Source organism: Scophthalmus maximus, chromosome 7, assembly GCF_022379125.1.
Source record: "Scophthalmus maximus strain ysfricsl-2021 chromosome 7, ASM2237912v1, whole genome shotgun sequence".
NCBI lineage: Eukaryota > Metazoa > Chordata > Actinopteri > Pleuronectiformes > Scophthalmidae > Scophthalmus > Scophthalmus maximus.
Genome location: NC_061521.1, coordinates 24,199,176 through 24,220,000, shown reverse-complemented (window position 1 = coordinate 24,220,000; position 20,825 = coordinate 24,199,176). Strand labels below are relative to the sequence as shown.

Below are 20,825 nucleotides of genomic sequence, written 5' to 3'. Positions count from 1 at the left end.
AGGTTCTGGGTTCAAACCAACCAGGGCCTTTCTGTGTGGAGTTTGCATGTTCTCCCTGTGTATGCGTGGGTTCTCTGTGGCCCTGTGATAGGCTGGCGACCTGTCCAGGGTGAACCCCGCCTCTCGCCCAACGTCAACGTCCAGCCCCCCGCGACCCTTAAATGGATAAAGCGGTAGACGATGGATGGATGGATGGTTTCTCCAATATACAGTTGGCTACATTTGGTTGGGGTACGTGTGCCAGGTTCCTTTCTGTTTGTGCGGCCTTTGGCGGCCAACCAGTCTTTGTCTCAATGTGTGTTCGACAAACACAGGGATCCAATGTTTGCCGAAGGACCTCCCGGGTGTTTTCTCCAGATACTCCGGACACATAGTGGGATCACTGTGTCGTCCTGTGGTCCACAGCACCTGTAAGGACACTAGGGTGCCGTGTCTTTGGACTGCGGGAGGACGTCGGAGAAAAAACGCCGACACAGGAACCGGGAGGACGCGTGCGACCGGGCTCGTCTGCGGCGGCTTCAAATGCAAATCGTAAAATGTTTTTTTCCATGATGGTCCACAGTTGTGTGTGTATTCCTACGTCCTACTTCATGTGTATGCAGCAACACCAACAGCAGCAACAGAGTAATTCTGTCTCATTGTCTCATCACCTCAGTCCCTTTATTCTCTCCCTGCAGCCTCGGTCACGACCAGACGCTCAGACGAGCGGCTCGTGATGAGGATGAGGCGACGAGGCGACGAGGCGGGTATTGACGCAACGGCGCTGAGTCACAGGGGCCACAGGTGCAAGGCAGCCGCCGGTTTTTATGTCTCCATTAGAGCTGATACAGTTTTGTCCAGACAGGATGTCGGTTCCCCCTTTCAGCTCGATGACCCTGAACCTGAAAAAAAAAAAGGTAGCCGTGTTTTCCGAGGCCGGTTGAATTATCTCGAATCAAGTCTAATCCGATCCGGTCACGTCAGATTGGGCTTGCAGAAAGAAAAGCCAAGTTCAATTTTAATCAAATCTTGCAAATCCACGTCACATCGCGTCACACCGCGGATCTTAAAACGGCCCCAACATGGAGAAGAGACAAGTTAAAGCCTTGTTGAGTCGATTCCAGTCCGGTCAAACTAACAACATCCTGTTTCAGGCCAAGTCGAGTCGGATCAACGCCTCGGAGGGAAGTTGGACTCAAAATGGTCACAAATGATTGAATCATATGATCTACAAATAATAAAACATGATTTAACAGTCCACACATGAATACAAAACAATTTGAAAACACATAAACATCATACCAATGCAAACATCACAAGCTGAGTGAATATTAAACACTTTCTCTTTGAGCTCAAGCTGCTGGTTTGGGATGAATTGAACTTCTGCAACAGTGTTGGGACAAAAAAAAGATCTGATTCAAATTGTAGAAAGAACGTCAAAAGTGTTGAATGAGTACAAAAATAGACTATATGACTTCTTGTTTTCAATCTCAAGCACATATTTGTCCTGCGCTTTAACTCCAGAAACACTGTGTGAATAAGGGGCACAAGTGCACCTTTTGTGTGTGCGTGGAGAAGCGTGACTGCCATGCAATGTCCCGAGGTGGAGAGAGAAGAGACGGAGACGTGGTCGGCTTCACTGTGTAAAGACACGAGTCCACACGGGAAAGATCACATTGCCTGTGGATGGAAGTAAAAAGAATTCACTCACACACACACACACACACACGCACACACACACACACACCCTGAGGCCCCTCAGACATGCAACAAAGGTTAACAGTCAGGAGTGAGTGGTGGGCACAGTCATGTGCTCTCATTGTGTGTGTGTGTGTGTGTGTGTGTGTGTGTGTGTGTGTGTGTGTGTCTGTGTGTGTGTGTGTGTGTGTGTGTGTGTGTGTGGTGTGTGTCTGTGTGTTTGTAGATGCTGGGAAGGAAATTGAAAATCACAGTACGCCGACAGATGGCTGGGACGAGCCGATAAGCGGCAGCAGAAAACTGGCCTTGATGAATTTACGCGTCGTTTTTCCAACTGTATTGCGTCGTCCATTTTTTTTAATCAGTGTGAACAGATATGAAGAATAATTACCAGCGATGGTGACGGGTGATAACACCGAGGGCAGAGATGGGACGACGCGCTGGGAATGAAACATGTGCGTCAGCCATCTGGTATACAACAATTTGACAGGGTAATATGTGTCCACCCTCTCCTCCCACAATGCATCGTGACTCAATAGCCGGGTGTCACTGTAATTCATCATTTTCAAATATTCCTTCAAATGTCAGAGGATAACACACTTAACACCTGGACGTTTGATCCAGATTAATGCCTTGACTCAAGTTATCTGTAAAAGTCATCTGCCCTCTAGTGGCCATAACATGAACTGCTTTTCATTTTCAAAGCAGCATCTGTTTGCTGCCTCATCTTGACCTCAGTCAAAATGCTTCCTTGACCTTCAGCATCACCCATGTGTGTGTGTGTGTGTGTGTGTGTGTGTGTGTGTGTGTGTTTTGTAACAAACGAATGCCGTATCGAGGTGTCAAGACACTCGACCGTTCATTAGCAACTGTCGGTTACTCTCTGTGACATTCCACACAAACTGAAGATAAATGGACACCTGTATTCGAAACAGGGTCAACACTCAAGTTTAAACACACACACACACACACAACACCACAGCAGATAGCATCATCGTCATCAGAATCATCATCAGCACCGTTTGCTTCACTCCCTGAAACTTTTTGTTTTACACAATTAACTTTTGCGTTTGTTTATATTTTGCATTTTGTCGTTGATTCGTGTAACATAGCTGCACGTGATAAGGTTTAACTGATTGAACTATTTTACTGGCAATTCATGACTCAAACATGACGCAACTCCAACTGTTATGTTTGATATCAAGGTGATTCTTAAATGTGGTTTTGTACTCGGCTGTTTTATGGCTGGTTTAATGTATTATGGTTGCATTACACCAAACAGCCGGACCTAATAAAGTGGACACTGCTCGCATACATTTCCTCACATGGTCAAATTTGTCAATTCTTCCGCCTCTTCAGAACATTTTACTTCCTTCACTCTTTGTTTTGTCACTGCTCTTTGTTCATAATAAATAAAACCCCATCATGACAATAAAAAAAACTAATGAATAAATAAAATCAGGCCACACCAAGCTTATTTTGCACACACACACACACACACACACACACACACACACACAATGTTTTGAGCGCACATTTGTTTTTACATACTTCTACATGTAAATACAAAATTAAACATGTTTTTTTTCCTGTCCTCATATTTATATTTCATATTTGTATTTATTATGATTTTGAGGTTCGTACACATATTCTATTCGTGGTTGCTGCAACTGTAACGAAACACAATTTCCCCGCCGGGATCATCAATAAAGTGATTTGGGATCCTGTCCTCCGCGGCGCTAGAGGGCGCTGTCGTAGCTCCGCTCCGTTCTTACGCCAACGTTTGTTGCCGGAAGTAAATCGGAGCGGAGGCGGTCTTCGGGGGACATGTGAGTTTGTTTGGATTCCCACGCTGCACCGAAGTGGTTCTGCCTGATTCATAGAACAAGGAGAACTAATAACTGCCACCCACTCGCAGCGACGATGGGCAAGAAGGGCAAGAAGGAGAAGAAGGTGAAGGGAGCGGAGAAGACCGCGGCCAAGATGGAGAAGAAGGTGTCGAAGAGGTCGAAGCGAGAAGAGGTAAGTGACGGTTAACGCTCACTGAATGTTCAGCGCCGTGTGTTTTAATATTTGTGCTCGTCATACGTCACAAGTATGAAGCTTTGCAGCTTGTTTTCACTCTTAAATGTCCGTTAACATGTTGTGAAAACTCTGTTCGCTTTAAGAGATTATTAGTTTTAATCTAACTTAGTGCGAGTTAACAACTGTCCTCAACATCACCAGGACTTCCTCTCTCTCTCCCTCCTTCCTTCCTCTCTTCCTCCCTCTTTCATCCTCCCTCCCTTCCTTCCTTCCTGCATTCCTTCACTCCTTCACTCCCTCCCTCCTGTCTTTCCTTCCTTCCTTCACTCCTTCACTCCCTCCCTCCTCCCTTACCTTCCCTCCCTCTCTCTTCCATCCTCCCTTCCTTCCTTCTTTCCTTCCTTCCCTCCCTCTTCCTTCTTTCCTTCCTTCCATCCTTGCTCCCTCCCTCTTCCTTCCTTCCTCCCTTCCCTCCCTCTTCCTTCCTTCCCTCCCTCCCTCTTCCTTCCCTCCTCCCTTCCCTTCCCTCCCTCTTCCTTCCTTCCTTCCGTCCCTCTTCCTTCCTTCCTTCCATCCTCCCTCCCTCTTCCTTCCTTCCTTCCTTCCGTCCTCCCTCTTCCTTCCTTCCATCCTCCCTCCCTCTTCCTTCCTTCCTTCCGTCCTCCCTCTTCCTTCCTTCCTTCTCTCCCTCTTCCTTCATCCTCCCATCCTCCCTCCCTCCCTTCCTTCCTTCCCGCCCTCCCTCTTCCTTCCATCCTCCCTCCCTCGCTACCCCCTTCCTTCCTTCCCTCCCTCCCTCTTCCTTCCTTCCTTCCATCCTCCCTCTTCCTTCCATCCTCCCTCCCTCGCTCCCCCCCTTCCTTCCTTCCCTCCCTCCCTCCCTTCCTTCCTTCCATCTCCAGGAGGACTTGGAGGCTCTAATCGCTGAGTTTCAGAATCTGGACTCGAAGAAGACCCAGGTTGTGGAGACGACGTGTCCTCCCCCGTCACCGAGGTGAAGGACACATGCACCTGCTTCTGTCTACTTCATCGTCCACACACACACACACACACACACACACACACACACACACACACACACACACACACACACACCTGAGAGCAAAACATAATAAACCACCTCAAAAAATTAAAACAAACATATAACTAGGTCACATAAAATGTTTTAATTTTATGGCAAACTATTCTACGGTTGGTGAGACATTTTTAACAAAACCACCAAAGTCACCAGGATTACATCCTCTGGGAATGTGTGAACAAAATGTCTAGTGTGGCTCAAGAGCATATTATATTTTATAGCAACGTTTATGATATTATACGTGAATTATGACTATCTTAACGTATTGTAGTGTCTGACGTTTCTTCATGCTCTTCAGATTGAGCGCGTCTCTCTCCCCCCACCCTGAGAAAGATGAACTCATCCTGTTTGGAGGAGAATTTTTCAATGGAAAGAAGGTAAAAAAAAAAACAACTCTTCACACAGCTTCATGTGTTAGTGAGTTATGAAATTAGCATTAGCAGTAGTCACGACAGCTTTTTTGTAAAGCAAGTGCATGACGAGTAGGTTAGCTGCAAATATCTTCTTCTCTTTCCAGCGTTGTCGGTAATGTCACAGGAGAAATAAATTCCCAATTTATAAACTTTTCTTTTCACAGACGTATCTGTACAACGAGCTGTTTTTCTACAACATCAAGAAGAACAGCTGGGTGAAGTCGGAGATCCCCAACCCGCCTCCGCCTCGCTGCTCCCATCAGGTGAAGTGGATCCTTAAAATCTTCTCCTTTGGGTTCAACGCTCGCCTCACATCGAACGTCACATCATTTCCACCGTTAGGGAGGAGTTGATGGTGTGCTTCTTTGTTTCAGCCACAAGGGGGCAGACTGCCATAGTACAAGGAATCTTATCAGCCATGTCATCATGGCCAATGGCCTGTTGCAAGGAAAACAAATTAAATCTTAAGTACATCTGACCTCTTCCTCTGACTCTGCCCCTTTGTCTCTCCCTTCCCCTCAGGCGGTGGTGGTTCCCCAGGGTGGGGGCCAGCTCTGGGTGTTTGGGGGAGAGTTCGGCTCTCCAAACGGGGAGCAGTTCTACCACTACAAGGACCTCTGGGTGCTGCACCTGGCCACAGACACCTGGGAGAACATCAAGTATGTGCCCAGTGTCATTAACACATATAAAAATGTGTGAATACAAGAAACCTGACAGCGACTGGTGGGTTTGTGGTGTATGAATCTAAAATGTAACCGGTGACAACAGTACTCAAAAAATCACCCTTTGTTTTTTCGCCAGGGCGCCCGGGGGTCCGTCAGGTCGCAGCGGCCACCGGATGGTCCTCAGCAAGAGACAGCTGCTGGTGTTTGGAGGTTTCCACGAGAGCACCAGGTAGGAAAGACGTCCCTGAAGGTCAGGAGGTCGATGTGATGGATTCAGTTTCTACGACTCGAGACGACTCTCATTGTTTTTTGCTCAGTTTCAGCTCTTTTCTCTCCTCAGGGATTTCATCTACTACAACGACGTCTACTCTTTCTCCCTGGACACCTTCTCCTGGTCGCGCCTCGCCACGTCAGGCTCCGCCCCCTCCCCGCGCTCGGCCTGTCAGATGACCTCCACGCCCGACGGCACGGGTGTCGTCGTCTACGGCGGATACTCTAAAGTGGTGAGTGTGTGTGTGTGTGTGTGTGTGTGTGCTCTGATGCTGTGGTTGTTGTGTTTTCTTCTTCTTCTAAATAAAGTGTTTGTGTTCGTGCAGAGAGTGAAAAAGGACGTAGAGAAGGGGACCATCCACTCGGACATGTTCCTGCTGAAGCGAGACGGTAAAGATGGCCAAGGTAAAAAAAAAAGAAAAAAAATATCTTTTTAGAAAGAATTTTCAAAGACAGTATGACAGGAAATCAAATCCTCTTCCCATCCTCCAGAGAAGTGGTCGTGGTCCCGGTTGAGCCCCTCGGGAAGTAAGCCTCCTCCCCGTTCCGGCTTCTCGCCGGCGGTGGGTCTGGCGGGCCGGGCGCTGCTGTTCGGTGGCGTTTGTGACGAGGAAGAGGAGGAGACGCTGGAGGGCGACTTCTACAACGACCTGTACCTGTACGATGCCGTGAAGAACCGCTGGTTCCCCGGGCCTCTCCGGGTGAGAGCGCCGACGCTGTGACACACGCCCGCCTGCCGCATGAATGAATGTTTGGAGGAAATAAGGTTTTACCAACAAGTGCCAACTCTCGTCTGTTGTTTCTGATTCTGTCTGTTCAGGGAAACAAGACTGAGAAGAAGAAGCGGCGAAGGGGGAAGAAGGAGGAGGGAGCGGAGGAGGGGGAGGGGGAAGGGGAGGAGGCGGCGGCGGCGGCGCCGCCACAAGGACCCACGGAGGTCATCAAGGAGATTGTTACCGAGGACGGGACTGTGATGACCATCAAGGAAGTGATCCCTGGATCCCAGGAGGAGGAGGAGGAAGAGGAGGAAGAGGAGGAGGAGGACGATGGCAAGATTACACACACACACACACATTCACACACCACATAAAATAAAATGAATTGGGAGAATATGTACTAAGAGTTTGGACAATTACACATTTTTGTCTTTTTACATTTGAGATTTTCATCATTTTGTTGATTTCAGACTCTGATGTAAGTTTTTTTTTTTTTTAATCTCCTCAGCCTTGGCCTCCGCCAACCTGGTGGAGCCGTGCCCGAGGTCCAGCGCCATGGCAACGGTGCGCCAGGGCAAGCTCTTCCTGTTCGGGGGGATGTTCGAGGTCGGCGATCGGCAGTTCACCCTGAACGACTTCTACTGCCTGGACCTCCACAAGATGGACCAGTGGGAGACTCTGGTGGAAATGGATCCAAGTGAGTCAGAAAAACAACAAACCCTGCAGTTACATGTGTAATCAAAAAGGACCAGAAATCCAATCAGAGGCGTCTCCTCTGATTGGCCGCTGAGTTGTCATGTTTGAGTCCACTGTCCTCCAATGGTGACGGCTATAAGACGAGAGAGAGACGGGTGTGAGGTCTCACTTGGATTTATTTTATGATTGTTTCTCCACAGAGACGCAGGAGTGGCTGGAAGAGTCTGAGTCAGAGGACGATGAGGAGGAGGAGGAGGAGGAGGAGAAGGCGGCGGCGACGAAAGGAGCAGAAGGGGAGGAAGAGGAGGAGTCTGAAGAGGAAAGCGAGGATGACGAAGGCAAGGGTTTTGCTTTAATCTGTTTTTTGGGGGGTTTATACTCGATCTGTCTCTTTATCTTGTTATTTTACCTTTTTCACTTGATTTATAATGAGCGACAAGCCACAGAATCCAGATTAAACATGTTGACGCTAAATGAGAGCTAACGGCTATCATCACTTGCTCACCGTATCGATGACAACATTCAAATTTTTGCTAGCATCTGCCAATTTGCACTAAACAACAAGTGCGGCAGCATAAAGATAAACCACAGCCGTTCTCTGTGAATATGAACATTAAATCTTAACACGCACCTTCCACCTCTCCACCTTGTCTTATATCTGTGTGTTTCCAGCAGAAGAAGAAGAAGAAGAAAAGCATCCAGCGGTGCAGGAGGGGGAGACGGTGACAGATTACCAGAGCCGCACCGAGCAGTACTGGATTGGACTGGCACGGGCCAACATGGGCGCCGACGCAAAGGACAAAAAGGTTGCAAAGGTCGCTGTCTCCATGGCGAAAATCTTCTATGAAGACCAGTAGTGGAAAATATGCCAAACTATTCTGAGTGAGTGAGTGAGTGAGTGAGTGAGTGAGTGAGTGAGTGAGTGAGTGAGTGAGTGAGTGAGTGAGTGAGTGAGCGAGCGAGCGAGTAAAATATCTTTATGTAATTTCACCACAAATAATTCAGTAAAACATGTTAAATTTCAAAAAAACACAAAAAAACAAAACCATTTTACTATCTTCTCACTGATTTGAATTTATTAACTCTTTTTCATTTGTTGGTGTGTCGGTACATTTAAAGGGGCAGTAAGCGATTTTAATCCAATACACTTTTTGCAAAATTCTGCAAATATTTCCTCGCGGTTCGCTAGCTGTCGGTTTTTATGTGTGCCAAAAAAAAACTGTTTTCAGGCTTGGCTCTGTACATTGAATACAAAAAAATGGTGCAGACCGCACAACACTGTACGTGCAGTTTGTAAACATCACTCCTCGACAGACGCTACGACTCAGGGGTTCAAGGCCCTGACCAGTGCCATTAAAAAAAAAAAAAAAAAATCAGTAACAATCTTTCTCCAAAATCACTTATTGGCCCTTGAAGGTGTTATTTTTGGTATTTCTCAAGCATTCTTCTTCAATAAAATATCCATTCATTGACTGCACTTGTGTGTATGAATGCAGCTTTACAGCACATTGGGGGTTCAACATGGTTATAATCTTTTGTTTATGTTTACAAGCATCTAAAAGTTATGTTTCCTGCCACGAGGATTTCTTTATAAGCTTAAGCTCCTGAAACGACATTAGAATAAATACATGAAAATAAATTATCAAAGACATTTAGTTTTCTAAATATTTCCAAAACTGATACAATTCCCATTAGCCCTGCTGAACCTTGTGTACACATTCCAAAAAATAAGATTTGTCCCTGTCTTTGTCGGTGCAGGCTGTCACACTGGTGGAGGACGTTCTTTTGACATCCACAGCTCCAGAACTATCTCTACAAACCAGCAACTATTGACGAGTGACTCAAGTCAAACCAGCAATGTATCTTTAAAACAGAAAAAAAGCCCAAGTTGTTACTTTACACCTGAAAAATGGCAGATTGTCCTTTTAATATCAATCGACCGCAAGTTTCTATTGGAGGTTTGAGTAGAAAAGTAAAAAAAAAACAACAACAGTACAGCTTTAAAAATGATCCAGTCTTTGAACTCCAGCTACTTCTCATCTTCCCACCACTTTTGTTTTCCTGATGGCTCTTTTCCTTCTAGTAGAAACATCCATAGATACGATCGTTTGTGCCCCCTGCAGATATTTAGCTGCAAGCAACACATTTCCTTTGTCTTGAGTTTCACTCCACTACAGCAAACAAGACGGAGAGACTGGGGAGAGAGAGAAAAGAAAGAGCAGGAGCTGAGGAATGACAGAATTCCGGAATCGTCAAAAAAGGACGGGAGGGATGTGAGGCGACGGAGAACAGTGGGGGGCGGTGTCGGAGAAAGGTGAAGGTAGAGAGAAAGAGAGGGAGGGCAGGTGAGAATGATGGGACGACATGACGGTGGCGGCAGCAGCAGCAGGGAAGTAGGAGGAAGAGGAGCGATGGATAAAGGGGAAGGAGGAAGAAGCGGGGGGGGGGGGGGGGCGAGTGCACGATAAGTCGGGGAAGACATCAGTCAGTGTGCGAGCAGCAGCCTATCCGTCCGTGACCTATTTTATCCTCCCATCAGCATGCCGAGCGAGGGATGAGGAGAGGCTAATGAATAATAGAGGAGAAGGAGAGATGGATGAGGATGAGGCTGCCTTCCTCTCGTTCCTCTTCCCCTCCTTTTTTCCCTGTGACCCCTCCTTTTTTCCTTTCTTTTAACAAACAACAACTTTGGGACATGAAAAAGACGTAATAAATAACTAAAGGGATTTTTTTCGGGGGTCTGCTGACGTGAGGCCCCGTGGCGTGTCATCGTCACAGATACGTCAGATGTGAAGAATGACAACTGAGAAACTTGTCACATGGCAGGGGAATAGTTCTAGCTGATATTTGAAGAACCCCTCAAGTCACGTTTTAAAGTATATAAAAATTATCTGCTATGCTTCATATTTAGCTTAACATTGTTTACCCCATAAAAATGTTTTTAAAAACCACCCCGGCCGTCCTCTCGTGGATGCTAACTGCTAATGCTAACTGTCTGCTGACACACCTGCCGTCCTCTCGTGGATGCAACTGCTAATGCTAACGCTAACTGTCTGCTGACACACCTGCATCCTCTCGTGGATGCGAACTGCTAATGCTAACGCTAACTGTCTGCTGACACACCTGTCGTCCTCTCGTGGATGCGAACTGCTAATGCTAACGCTAACTGTCTGCTGACACACCGGCCGTCCTCTCGTGGATGCGAACTGCTAATGCTAACGCTAACTGTCTGCTGAAAAAACACCCGTCGTCCTCTCGTGGATGCCCTGCCTCTGCTGCACTGGAAGTTTCCGGTTTTATTTGCCTCACATTTGCATATTCGACAGCGATTGGTTTTCTGTATTTGTGACGTACCAAATCAGGATTCGTTTGAATTTCAAATTGCAGAGAAGTGACAGAAATCTCCTCCAGGAGAGGAATGTGAAAACACCTCTATAGTGACGTGCTCAGATACAAGTCCCTGTAGTCAACGTCAGACATGTTAGAGGACAGAAACATTTTGATAGAGGGGGACTGTAACTTTGTCCACATAAAATAGAATAGATCTTAAGACTTTTAAAGTTTTAATAAAGGTTGAGAGGACTGAATCTGTTTCGCTCTCTGCACATTTGATAATCCATTTTCGTGTCCAAAAGTGGCCACCTCACATTCGCAATCCTTTTTTTTGGAAAGTCAACATTCAGATCTTTCGTTGTGTGTGGTCGGTGATCTTTTTGTTCCGTTGGCACCCTTTACCTAATTATTGACCACTCAAGACGAGCGCTCTCGCCGATCGCTTGGAGAAGTCACGCACTGTACAGACGGAGCAGACGGCGAGCAAACACAGTTAGCCGCTAAAGAGGGGAAGAGAAAGGGATTCTTGTGTTTTACAGAGATTCAGCACATTTTCTGTGACATGAGTGTCGTCGTCCGAGTGACCTTTGATCCATAATGGTTCGAAGCCATTTCTATCCTGGAGGGTATGAATTGCTGTGTGGCCTATAATTCACTCTACAATCCTAGTGAAACGAAGTACTAGTTGCTTTTCAACACGTACTAGTTGTCAACACTACTAAACGGAGGAGAAGAAAGAAGTTTGTGCCCTGAAGCTCCTACTTCGTTTATTCTTCTCCTGTTTCATTTTCTTTCTCCCAGCATTAACTAGCGGCAGCGTTAGCATAACGGCTAACTCAACGCCAGCGGCCTGGCTACTGTCCAAATATAGAAAATGCTGATTTTATCGTAGTAATCGTTACTTACAGTTTACTTTTTCCTCAGCGCTCCTAAAGAAGTTGTCAACACCACTTAACGGAGGAGAGGAAAGAAGTATGTGCACTGAAGCTCCTCCTTCGTTTTCTTGCTCCTAGCATCAACCAGCGAAGGCAGCGTTAGCATGATGGCTAATTCAATTCTAATTTTTTTTGTAGTAATCGTCACATTTCTGTGCAAGTTAAATTTTGAATGGGGACCTGTTCGGCCCATCTAAATGTAGGTGGTTACACCGGTGTTCTGCTCCTACAACATAGAATAACGTCTCTAATGACCCAGTAATCGTGATACACGATTGTCTCGGGCCGCCGCGACTATAATTGATTCTTTCCAGATTACGTATTTGTGAACACGCATACGCACACACATTGTGTTACTACCATCCCCCCCCCCCCCCCACCTGCACTACCTACTCACCTTCCCTCTACCTACCTCCTCCACTTCCCTCGCCCTCTCTTGCCCCCTCTCTCTCTCTCTCTCTCTGTCTCTCTCCGTCTCTACTACCAGTGTGTTTAGAGGCCTAAGCCTTAATCCCCAGCCTCGCGGTGATTTTATTACTGTAATCTGGGCTGGAATTGGCTTAGCTCTCTCAGACACTGGCAAACCGGAGGACGAGGACAGCAGCGGGACAGCTGCGGGGAGGGCGGTGAAACACGAAAAGGAAGGCACATAATTAGAAGAGCGACGACCACATCACCTGTTGTTTCCTCTCTGCCCACACTGGAATCCCAATGTCAGTTTAATGATCCACATTGGCGCAAAATACTCCTGATATGCTTCGTATCGAAATGGCATGCCAGCACAAAGCCTGTTTGCTATTGTAGCTGTGACCTTGCTGAGAATATGTACAACATGCTTGATCCAATCCCAGAGGAACAGCGCTGACAGTGGCCTTGCGTCGATTCGAATAGCGCCAGTCCGTCAGCGACGCAAACACGGAAGAGTTCAACCAGGCTCAACTTCTGCTGCGAAGTGATGCAACTGGCCAGCTGCTGGGTCGGCACATCACATAAAGACATAAACACCTAGTGGATTACTTTATAATACAGTATTTTCTACTGTCTACATCCCAAGTCATCAGCACAATAGATAACTGAGCACTTAGTTATGAACACCTGTACATCTCTTTATTCAACCAATCATGTGGCAGCGGTGCAGTGCACAATATACTGCAGACATCAGTGAGAAGAAAAGCATGTTGTCAGAGTGGACAACATTTCGAACCTTGAGGTAGACGGTTGGGTTCCACTTCCGTCAGTCAGGAACTAAAATCTGAGGCTGCACACACTGGACAGCATGAATCCTTGGACCCAACCGGCCTTCTACCAACAGTCCAGTCTGCTGCTGTGTAATCGTGTGAGGAATATTTTCATGTCACATTTTGACACTTATACCAAACAATAATTTTTTGAAAGCAACAGCCTATCTGAGCTACTTCCAGATCTATGTCCCAAAGCAGAAGTCGTCTTGAACTTGTTTGTATGAACATGACGGGGAGTTCAGTGAATATCATTTAATTTGTGGAGTGTCACGGTGCTTTTTGGCAAACTTCTGGCATGCAGTGATGTTTCTTTCGGAGAACAGCAGCTTCCTCTGTGATGTCCTGCTATGGACACCACGCTTCATGCACCATGACTCGTGCAGAGAAGTTAGCTGCAATGATTCCTTTTTTCTTTTTGACCATGTGGACTTTGGCCTTTGGAGGCCACTTCGCCGGATGCCCAGTTCTTGGTGGAGTGGCAACAGAACTAAAAAGTCTTGACTGCAGACTGATGGAAAACAAAACTTTCTGAGTGTACTTTCCTTTTATAACTCAAAGGAGCTCTGATCCACGCCTCCAAGCTTGTGTCTTTAGCTGTTTTCAAACATGCACTGAAGCACAGCCTTTTTCCTGAACTTTTCCAGAGGGACTCGACGTGAGAAAGCAAGACCCAGGGATTCTTTATTCCAAAGGATTCACTTGCTTTTTCTTGCCATACAGAGACGAGAGCGACATTGATCTGCTCGTCGAACTCTTGGCAAGAAAGCAATCGGGTGTATTCCATAAACATGTCGTCTGTGCAAGGTTCGCCTGTGTGTTCCACCGCCACAGTCATGGTCATAGACTCTTTGCTCCGGCCAACAAGCTGAGACGGACGACATGACTTGCAGAAAGAAAGTGAAAGATAAAAGCCACAGGTGATGGAGGAGGAGAGAAGCTCGTCCCCGTGTGGCGTGCGTGTCGCTTTAAGAGCTGGAGTGTGCTATTGAGCAGGAGGAGGGAGGGGTGGGGGGTTGGCTGGCTGCAGTGGAACAGTCCTCTCTAATGAGCAGATTTTCAGAGAGAGAGAGAGGGAGCGAGGGAGAGCGAGCGAGCGAGCGAGAGCCATCCAGCCATAGGAGGAGAAGAGATTGTAAGACAGCAGGCAGGCAGGCAGCCTGTGCGTCAGCCGGCGCTCCATAGGGAAACATGGAGACGAGCAGGAGATGCTGAGGAGGACGGAACACACACACACACACACACACACACACACACACACACACACACACACCATAACAGGATCACAAGGATGGATGTTATTTCATCAAGCAGGCAACCTGCAGGCAACCCACGCAGAGGATAAACCACTTATGGACGCAGTGGATTAAAGATCCCACAGACAGAACTGAGAGGGAGAGGGCAGATCGGAAGAGGAGAAATTAATCAATTCGGTTGTTTATTTTCATTGTCTGTGTGTGTGTGTGTGTGTGTGTGTGTGTGTGTGTGTGTAGCATTTGCTGTCAGAAAGTGTGTGTGCGCGTGCGAAAGGCAGGAGACTGCATTGCTGCTCTCCATCACCACAGGACAAAACAAGAAAAAGCAGCCAAGCAGATTCCCCTGTTTTCTTCCCCCATTTTTCTGTCTCTCCCTCTCTATGCATGTGTGTTTGGTTGCTGTGCGATCACAAGTGTGTGTGTGTGTGTGTGTGTGAGTGTGTGTGAAGGCTGACAATAAGAAGAAGATGGTGAAGACCTGAAGTGAGCAACACATTCAGAGTCCGACTTTGAATGATTCTTTTTTCGCAGCGGACCCAAAGAAAAAAACAATTTCTTGGGAGAGAGAGTTTCTTTCTTCCTTTTTTCTCAACACACAAAATGCCACAGCTCCTGTCGGGGCCTCTGTGCCGATCAGGGTAGCTTCTGATGCTGGGAGCTTGGAGGTTTGAAGGGGCTGCCCCCAGGGACACTTCTTGGCTCTCTGCACCCCAGAGAGGTGGAGGCATTGTCAGGTAGGAGGCGGCGGAACGAGTGGGCCTGAGCGGAGAGCCGGAGACGAGTAGGAGGGAAGAGTTCTGCATTTCGTGTCGTACAGGGCGGATGGCGGGCCGGTGGAGCTGCCGGAAGGTTCCCATCTCCCGCTGAGAGAGGATAATGGCAGCTCTGGGCCCACTCGCCTCCTCTCTCACCTGCGTCCGCCACAGAGAAGCCGGGAAGTGCTAGCCGAAGCTACCGAGAGTCCAGAGAGACGATGGTGTGAGCAGCAGCACCGCTTCCCCTTCCCCACCACGCCGGGGAAAAACCCCTGACGCTCCTGTGAGGGGCCAAGTTTTGCTACTCACCTTTTGTTTCTCCTGTCTCTTCGCCAAAGCCAGCGGACAGCAGAGGGTTGGCGTTTCTTGATTTTTGGGGGAGTTCTCTCCCTCTCCCTCCCAACTTTCCCCTTCTCCTCGCCCCAGACCGCACCGGACGCTAAAATTCAGCTTTCATGGATCGGTTCTAGCTCCAACCTGTCCTTCCTCTTCCCCCCTTTGTTTTCTTTTTCTTTTCTTTTTCTTTTTGTCGAGGCTTCAGCGGAATTGCCAAGACCTGTTTCATGCATGTCCACTGGCGGCAGGTTCAACTTTGACGATGGGGGGTCATACTGCGGCGGGTGGGATGAGGGCAAGGCGCACGGCCACGGGATCTGCACGGGACCCAAAGGCCAGGGCGAGTACTGTGGGTCCTGGGCCCACGGCTTCGAGCTGCTGGGCGTCTACACTTGGCCCAGCGGCAACACCTTCCAGGGCACCTGGGCTCAGGGCAAGAGACACGGAGTGGGCGTGGAGAATAAAGGCCGCTGGGTGTACAAGGGCGAGTGGACGCACGGCTTCAAGGGACGCTACGGAGTCCGAGAAAGCACCGGGACCAGTGGGAAGTATGAGGGGACGTGGAACAACGGGCTGCAAGACGGATACGGAACAGAGACGTACTCAGATGGAGGTATGGAGGCGGGGGGCAGATGCATTGTGGGTGTTTTGGGAGTGGGTTAGGGTTAGGGCCAGTCAAAGAATGATATTAAGAGTGACCGACAACTGCCATCTATAGAAAAAACAATCACTTTGTTGCTGGAGAGTGATCGAGCGACCGGTGACTGGCGACAGTTACCAAGGTGACAGATTTACAGTGGATGGAGTTTGTCTGGAGGTTTCCTCGGGTCGTCCATTCTCCTGCCGCGGCCCCGTCAACACCCACACACCCATTCATGCAGAGGCCGGGGGGTTGCATGAGGGCAGGCTCTGAACAAACGATTCTCAATCTTTAATTTTTCAATCTCCGTCTCTCTTTTCCCTCCTCGTCTCTCCTCTTTCTTCCAGTCATAACCCCTCAGTGCAGCTGCGTGAGGACACTTTGTATATTTGGAGGCATTCAATTCAGGCCATGCAGTCTTGAGGGATGAATGAAAGGTTAGAGGGACGGCAGAGCACAGCAGCTCCCGAGTAACAAGTCCGAAGAAAATAGTCTTAGAACGCAGATTACAACGTTGTAATGATTTAATAGAAAAGGTAAAGACATCCAATCCTATTCTTCACCGTTGATTTCCCCAATTATCATGGCAGTACTTATTGTAAATTGTTTAATTACTCTCTTATAACAAAGTATTTTGTCAAATACTCTACAGGACAAGTTAAGTCTTTCTGAAAATTGCAATTGCTTTCGTTCTTCTTAAGCATAGCACGCTAACGCGGAGGTTTTTGGCAAATGATTGCAAGTTGTTGCCACTGTGAAACTTCCCCAATTTGTGAAATCCTGTTTATGTATTGTTTGGCACAAGGCTGTTTTCAGTCTGAATGCCAGATTTGCTAGTTGCTTTATGCTGAAGTCGGCAAGCAAACGTGCTGATGCTAAGCGTCAAATTTATCGTTTGTTAGCATTCTAACATTTGGATGTCATCAGTTTTGTGAGTATTACATTTAAGTATTTTATAAATAAAAGTTCGGACCTGGTTATGGAGCTAGATGAAAAGGGGATCAATGTTATTACAGTTCATCCTCTGGGGACCAAGTCTTTGCATCATTTTATGGAAAGTCATCAAACAGTTTGAGGGAGTTTTGTTGCCTCTGCACTGAAAACCACGAAATGTAACCGTTTCCCACATAAACATTTTAAATTACTTTATGCATTGGATTTCTTTTGATTTGCCCCTGAAATCATGAATCAATGCCATCAATGCACTTAGACCCGGGCTCGGCTCAGGCCCTGTTAATGAGACACGCACACCATATGGATTCCTGCTTATAAATAGAAACACATGCACGTACCCATGCATGCAAGAAATGCCCGCACACAGAAACTGGCAGTACTGTAATGTGTGTGTGAGTTGAGCAACAGAGCTGACGGAGGCATACGTACAGTGAAAGCCCTGTTACATCACTCTAGCAACTAGCAGGCTGTTTTACAACGCTAGTCTGGACCACTCGTCTCATGTAGTCCGAAGCAGCCTGATGAAATCCGCAGACCAGACTGGTCCGAGGGGTTGAATCAGGACAAAGAAGAAGAAGAAGAAGTCACGTTTTAACGAACTTAACAGAAGGGAATTGACGGACAGATGGAGGGAGGGAACGATGGATGGACAGATGAACAGATTGATGGATGAATGGTTCAGTTGAACGATGAACAGATAATGGAACGATGGCTGGATGGACGCTTGTCATCAATACCATGAGAGATACTCTCTTATCAGAGGATATTCGAGGGTCATTTCATAGAGATGAAAACAGGGAGCGAAAGAAATTGATAAGAAGAAAAAAACCTCCCAGAGAGACGTGTGGTAGATAAAAAAAAAACCCGTGGAGTGTTTGAACCCACATACTGTAAACGCAGCAGAGATTGGCCTAGTTATGAGTGTTGATGTAGCTCCAACAGTACACAGTGTCCTTATTATAGCAGCACGCGTTTGTCTCTTACATATCTATGAGGTAATACATTTCTTTTGTCACATAGGCTTTTAATAGAGCTGGCGTTTGATCAAACGGGAGCATGAAAAGATGATAACCTCAAATGATGTCTTATAATTATAACAATCCTCATCATCAACCTACCATACATTACTCAGCTAACCCCTACTCTTTGTTGTGATTTTCAGGCGGCACATTGTCCTCCCTGGGTTTTCGTTAGCCCCATGCTAATTAATTCACACCGTATGCGTTAGCTCGATTCTGTTCTTTTACAAGTACAGAAAGAAACTCCGGTGTTGATCCAAACTCAAACAGCTAAACACAGAACATTTCAGATTCACCATGTTGTTGGGTTGATTCTAAAAGGTAGTGTTCTATGTTTACAACTTTAAGTTCAAGTGACTTCAAAACAAGCTAACAGACCAACTGCCCGTATCTTTTTATCGCCTCATGAATAGCTTAGCTCACATGTTAGCAAACTATTGGTTTTACGCGTTGAGCAGACACAAATCAACGACGATATTTCCTTGGGCAGTTTTCAGCCACCTCACAAATGGGACTTTAGTAAAAGTTAAGTAAGTGAAATTTAGAAAAATATCTGTCCCTTTGGCTACGAAGTCTTCAAATTTCGTAAGCGCAACGCTGCGTCTATAGCTTGTCCTCCGTCGTGCGCTAATGAGCATGTAGTGTCTTTTGTGCTGCTTTTTTTTTTACCATTACTTTTTAGTACTTTGATAAAATATGGCTCTTGAGTTGCTTCATGTTTTAATTGTATTTAAATTATTTGCCAACAACTGCCATCTTGTTTTGCAGCTAGCATACAGTGATTGATCCGTCTTTAAAGTCTTTATGGCAATCTTGCTATAGAAAAGCAGTTTGTCTGCTGCCCATGTCATTGACACTGCACATTTGTCCACATTTGTGTAGGTATCCATGTAGGACCATTGAAGGCCATAACGGAACCCTGCAATGAGACTTATGTCCTTTCTTTTTGATTTATTGGATGTTCTTTGTGTACCCTTGTCTAAATACAGTAATACATTAGCAACACAGTGAAGAAAGGTCTAAATTAGGAGAACAGCTCCAATTCAAAGTGTTCTCAGTAGATAAGGCATCCTTTGTGTGGCCTTATTATCATCAGTAATTAAGATGTTGGATTGTTAAATTCGATGTTAATATGTCTAAATACCTTTGGCACATTTAAATAAACTCTGCCACCACGAGACCGTATTCTTTCAGAAGTCATCTGACATGGCCGATGGCAGGTTACTCTCGGATCAAATGTGACAGTCTACCGTTCCAACCCTCCGGGGCTCAGTCTCGTCCAACGCAATACGAGTCAGGAGCCGCGACCCTTCAGAGAGGCTCCGCTGCCGTCGTGAGCGTCGACACACTTTTTTGAAAAACACGCTGTGCACTCAGCGGCGGGCCGCGTTTCCCACGGTCGGGTCTGAAGTTTTCTGCCGCTCTCCCCTCCAGCTACACCTGATGCCACGTTTCTATGAAACACTCCTCCGGTATTTTAGCGCTGCCGTTTTGGCCTTTCGTTCCTCTCTCCCACGTTTGCAAACTTCCCTCTCTCCTCTCCTCCCGCCTCTCTCTTTCCTCCCTCGCTTCGCTGCATTTCCAAGGAGCAGCGCCGTACAGTAGGGTTGCCATAGCAACGCTCGCCGACATGCAGCAGGTCAGCGTGTCACGGGCCGCCCAGCCGGCTCTACTGGGCTGTGATTGGCTGGCTCGGCCTTCCGGGCTAATTGTTTACTGAGATGGAGAGCTAAGCTGACTGATTACCAACCACACACACGCACGCACGCACGCGCGCTCACACACACACACACACACACATACACACACACACACACACACACACACACACACGCACGCGTGGAGAAAAGAGAGCAAGTAATCATTTTAGTGGGAGAGGAAGTGAGTCACAAAGGGAGAGGCAGAGATTACAACTGTCACTATGTAAAACAGTAGTAACGGCTGACGATTAGCTCCCGGACACACACACCATGTAAAACAAACAGAAACTGACCAGAACAAAGGGGAAAAAATCCCTTGTTCCGCCGACATGTAAAGACGGAACGTTTTGAAGAAAAAGAAACGGTGTGATTGCATTTCCATCAAGTCGCACACAACCTCGGATGCTTCGTGGCGTGAAGCTTGCGTCCCGGAGCCTCGCTCATGTCCCCGCCGCTGTCGGCGAATACACCACAACCACACTACAATTGTCCTGCATGAACGTATCTCGCTAGTTTGGCTGCAGGCCGCTGCCACCAGCGAAAGAAATCATCCCGGCTCTGACCACGTTATGTAAGCTGACATAAATTACTGTCGAGTGTGAGACTCGGTGAGTGTTTTCCTTTTAAGCCAAATTGAATCTCAAACCTTCTTCCTTTGTGTTCAGATCGAAGGTGCTCATTTTTCATGTTCAGCCCCCTCCCCATCCCGAGGATGACAGTATGTTCCACTAGGTCCTGGTTGTCAACGAGAGCTGTTGTCAGGCAGGATCGACTTGATATTCGTGTTCAGCAGCTCAATCCTGGTCGCGATTGTCGCTTTTGCTTTGCCACCGTCCTGCTTTCATGTAAATATCTGAGTCCCGCTTGTCAGTAACAGTGCTTCTTCCGAACCTTCTCCCGATTTAAAGGGGCAGTAAGCGATCCTAATCCAATACACTATTTGTAAAAAATTCAGCAAATATTTCGTCGCGGTTGGTTCTGATTGCGCTCTGGTTTTTCGGCGCAGCCCTGGCTCTGTAAGTTGAAAAAAAAGAAACAGATTGATGGTGCGGACTGCACCACACAACATTGTGTGCATTTTGTGAACATCGCTCCCCGACACCTTAAGAGACGTGCTAG

General features: G+C 47.1%; 2 protein-coding genes across 4 annotated transcripts in view; both read left to right on the top strand.

Moving 5' to 3' along the window:
* Nucleotides 1-3,467: 3,467 nt before the first annotated feature.
* klhdc4 (kelch domain containing 4) lies at nucleotides 3,468-8,561 on the top strand. Of its 2 annotated transcripts, none has more exons than XM_047333545.1 (13): nucleotides 3,468-3,699; nucleotides 4,605-4,696; nucleotides 5,079-5,157; nucleotides 5,358-5,456; nucleotides 5,716-5,852; nucleotides 5,995-6,087; nucleotides 6,199-6,361; nucleotides 6,455-6,533; nucleotides 6,621-6,829; nucleotides 6,949-7,177; nucleotides 7,353-7,541; nucleotides 7,741-7,878; nucleotides 8,216-8,561. In XM_047333545.1, exons 1-13 carry the CDS (start codon nucleotides 3,601-3,603, stop codon nucleotides 8,395-8,397), a joined length of 1,788 nt encoding a protein of 595 aa, XP_047189501.1. In that variant the 5' UTR covers nucleotides 3,468-3,600; the 3' UTR covers nucleotides 8,398-8,561. The 2 variants fall into 2 exon arrangements, with proteins under 2 accessions (XP_047189501.1, XP_035499412.2); XM_035643519.2 differs by having other exon boundaries at nucleotides 8,213-8,561.
* Nucleotides 8,562-8,815: 254 nt separating this feature from the next.
* Nucleotides 8,816-20,825, top strand: part of jph3b (junctophilin 3b) — a 42,605-nt gene continuing 30,595 nt past the window's right edge. The window contains exon 1 of one of the 2 annotated variants that reach the window (XM_035643517.2): nucleotides 8,816-9,854. Coding sequence is in view for 1 of the 2 variants with exons in the window: in XM_035643516.2 (XP_035499409.1) it covers nucleotides 15,625-16,006 (382 nt within the window). In the remaining variant the exon portion in view is untranslated. Of the gene's footprint in view, nucleotides 9,855-14,124; nucleotides 16,007-20,825 lie in introns of those variants that run through there. The other variant, XM_035643516.2, reaches the window with a different exon arrangement.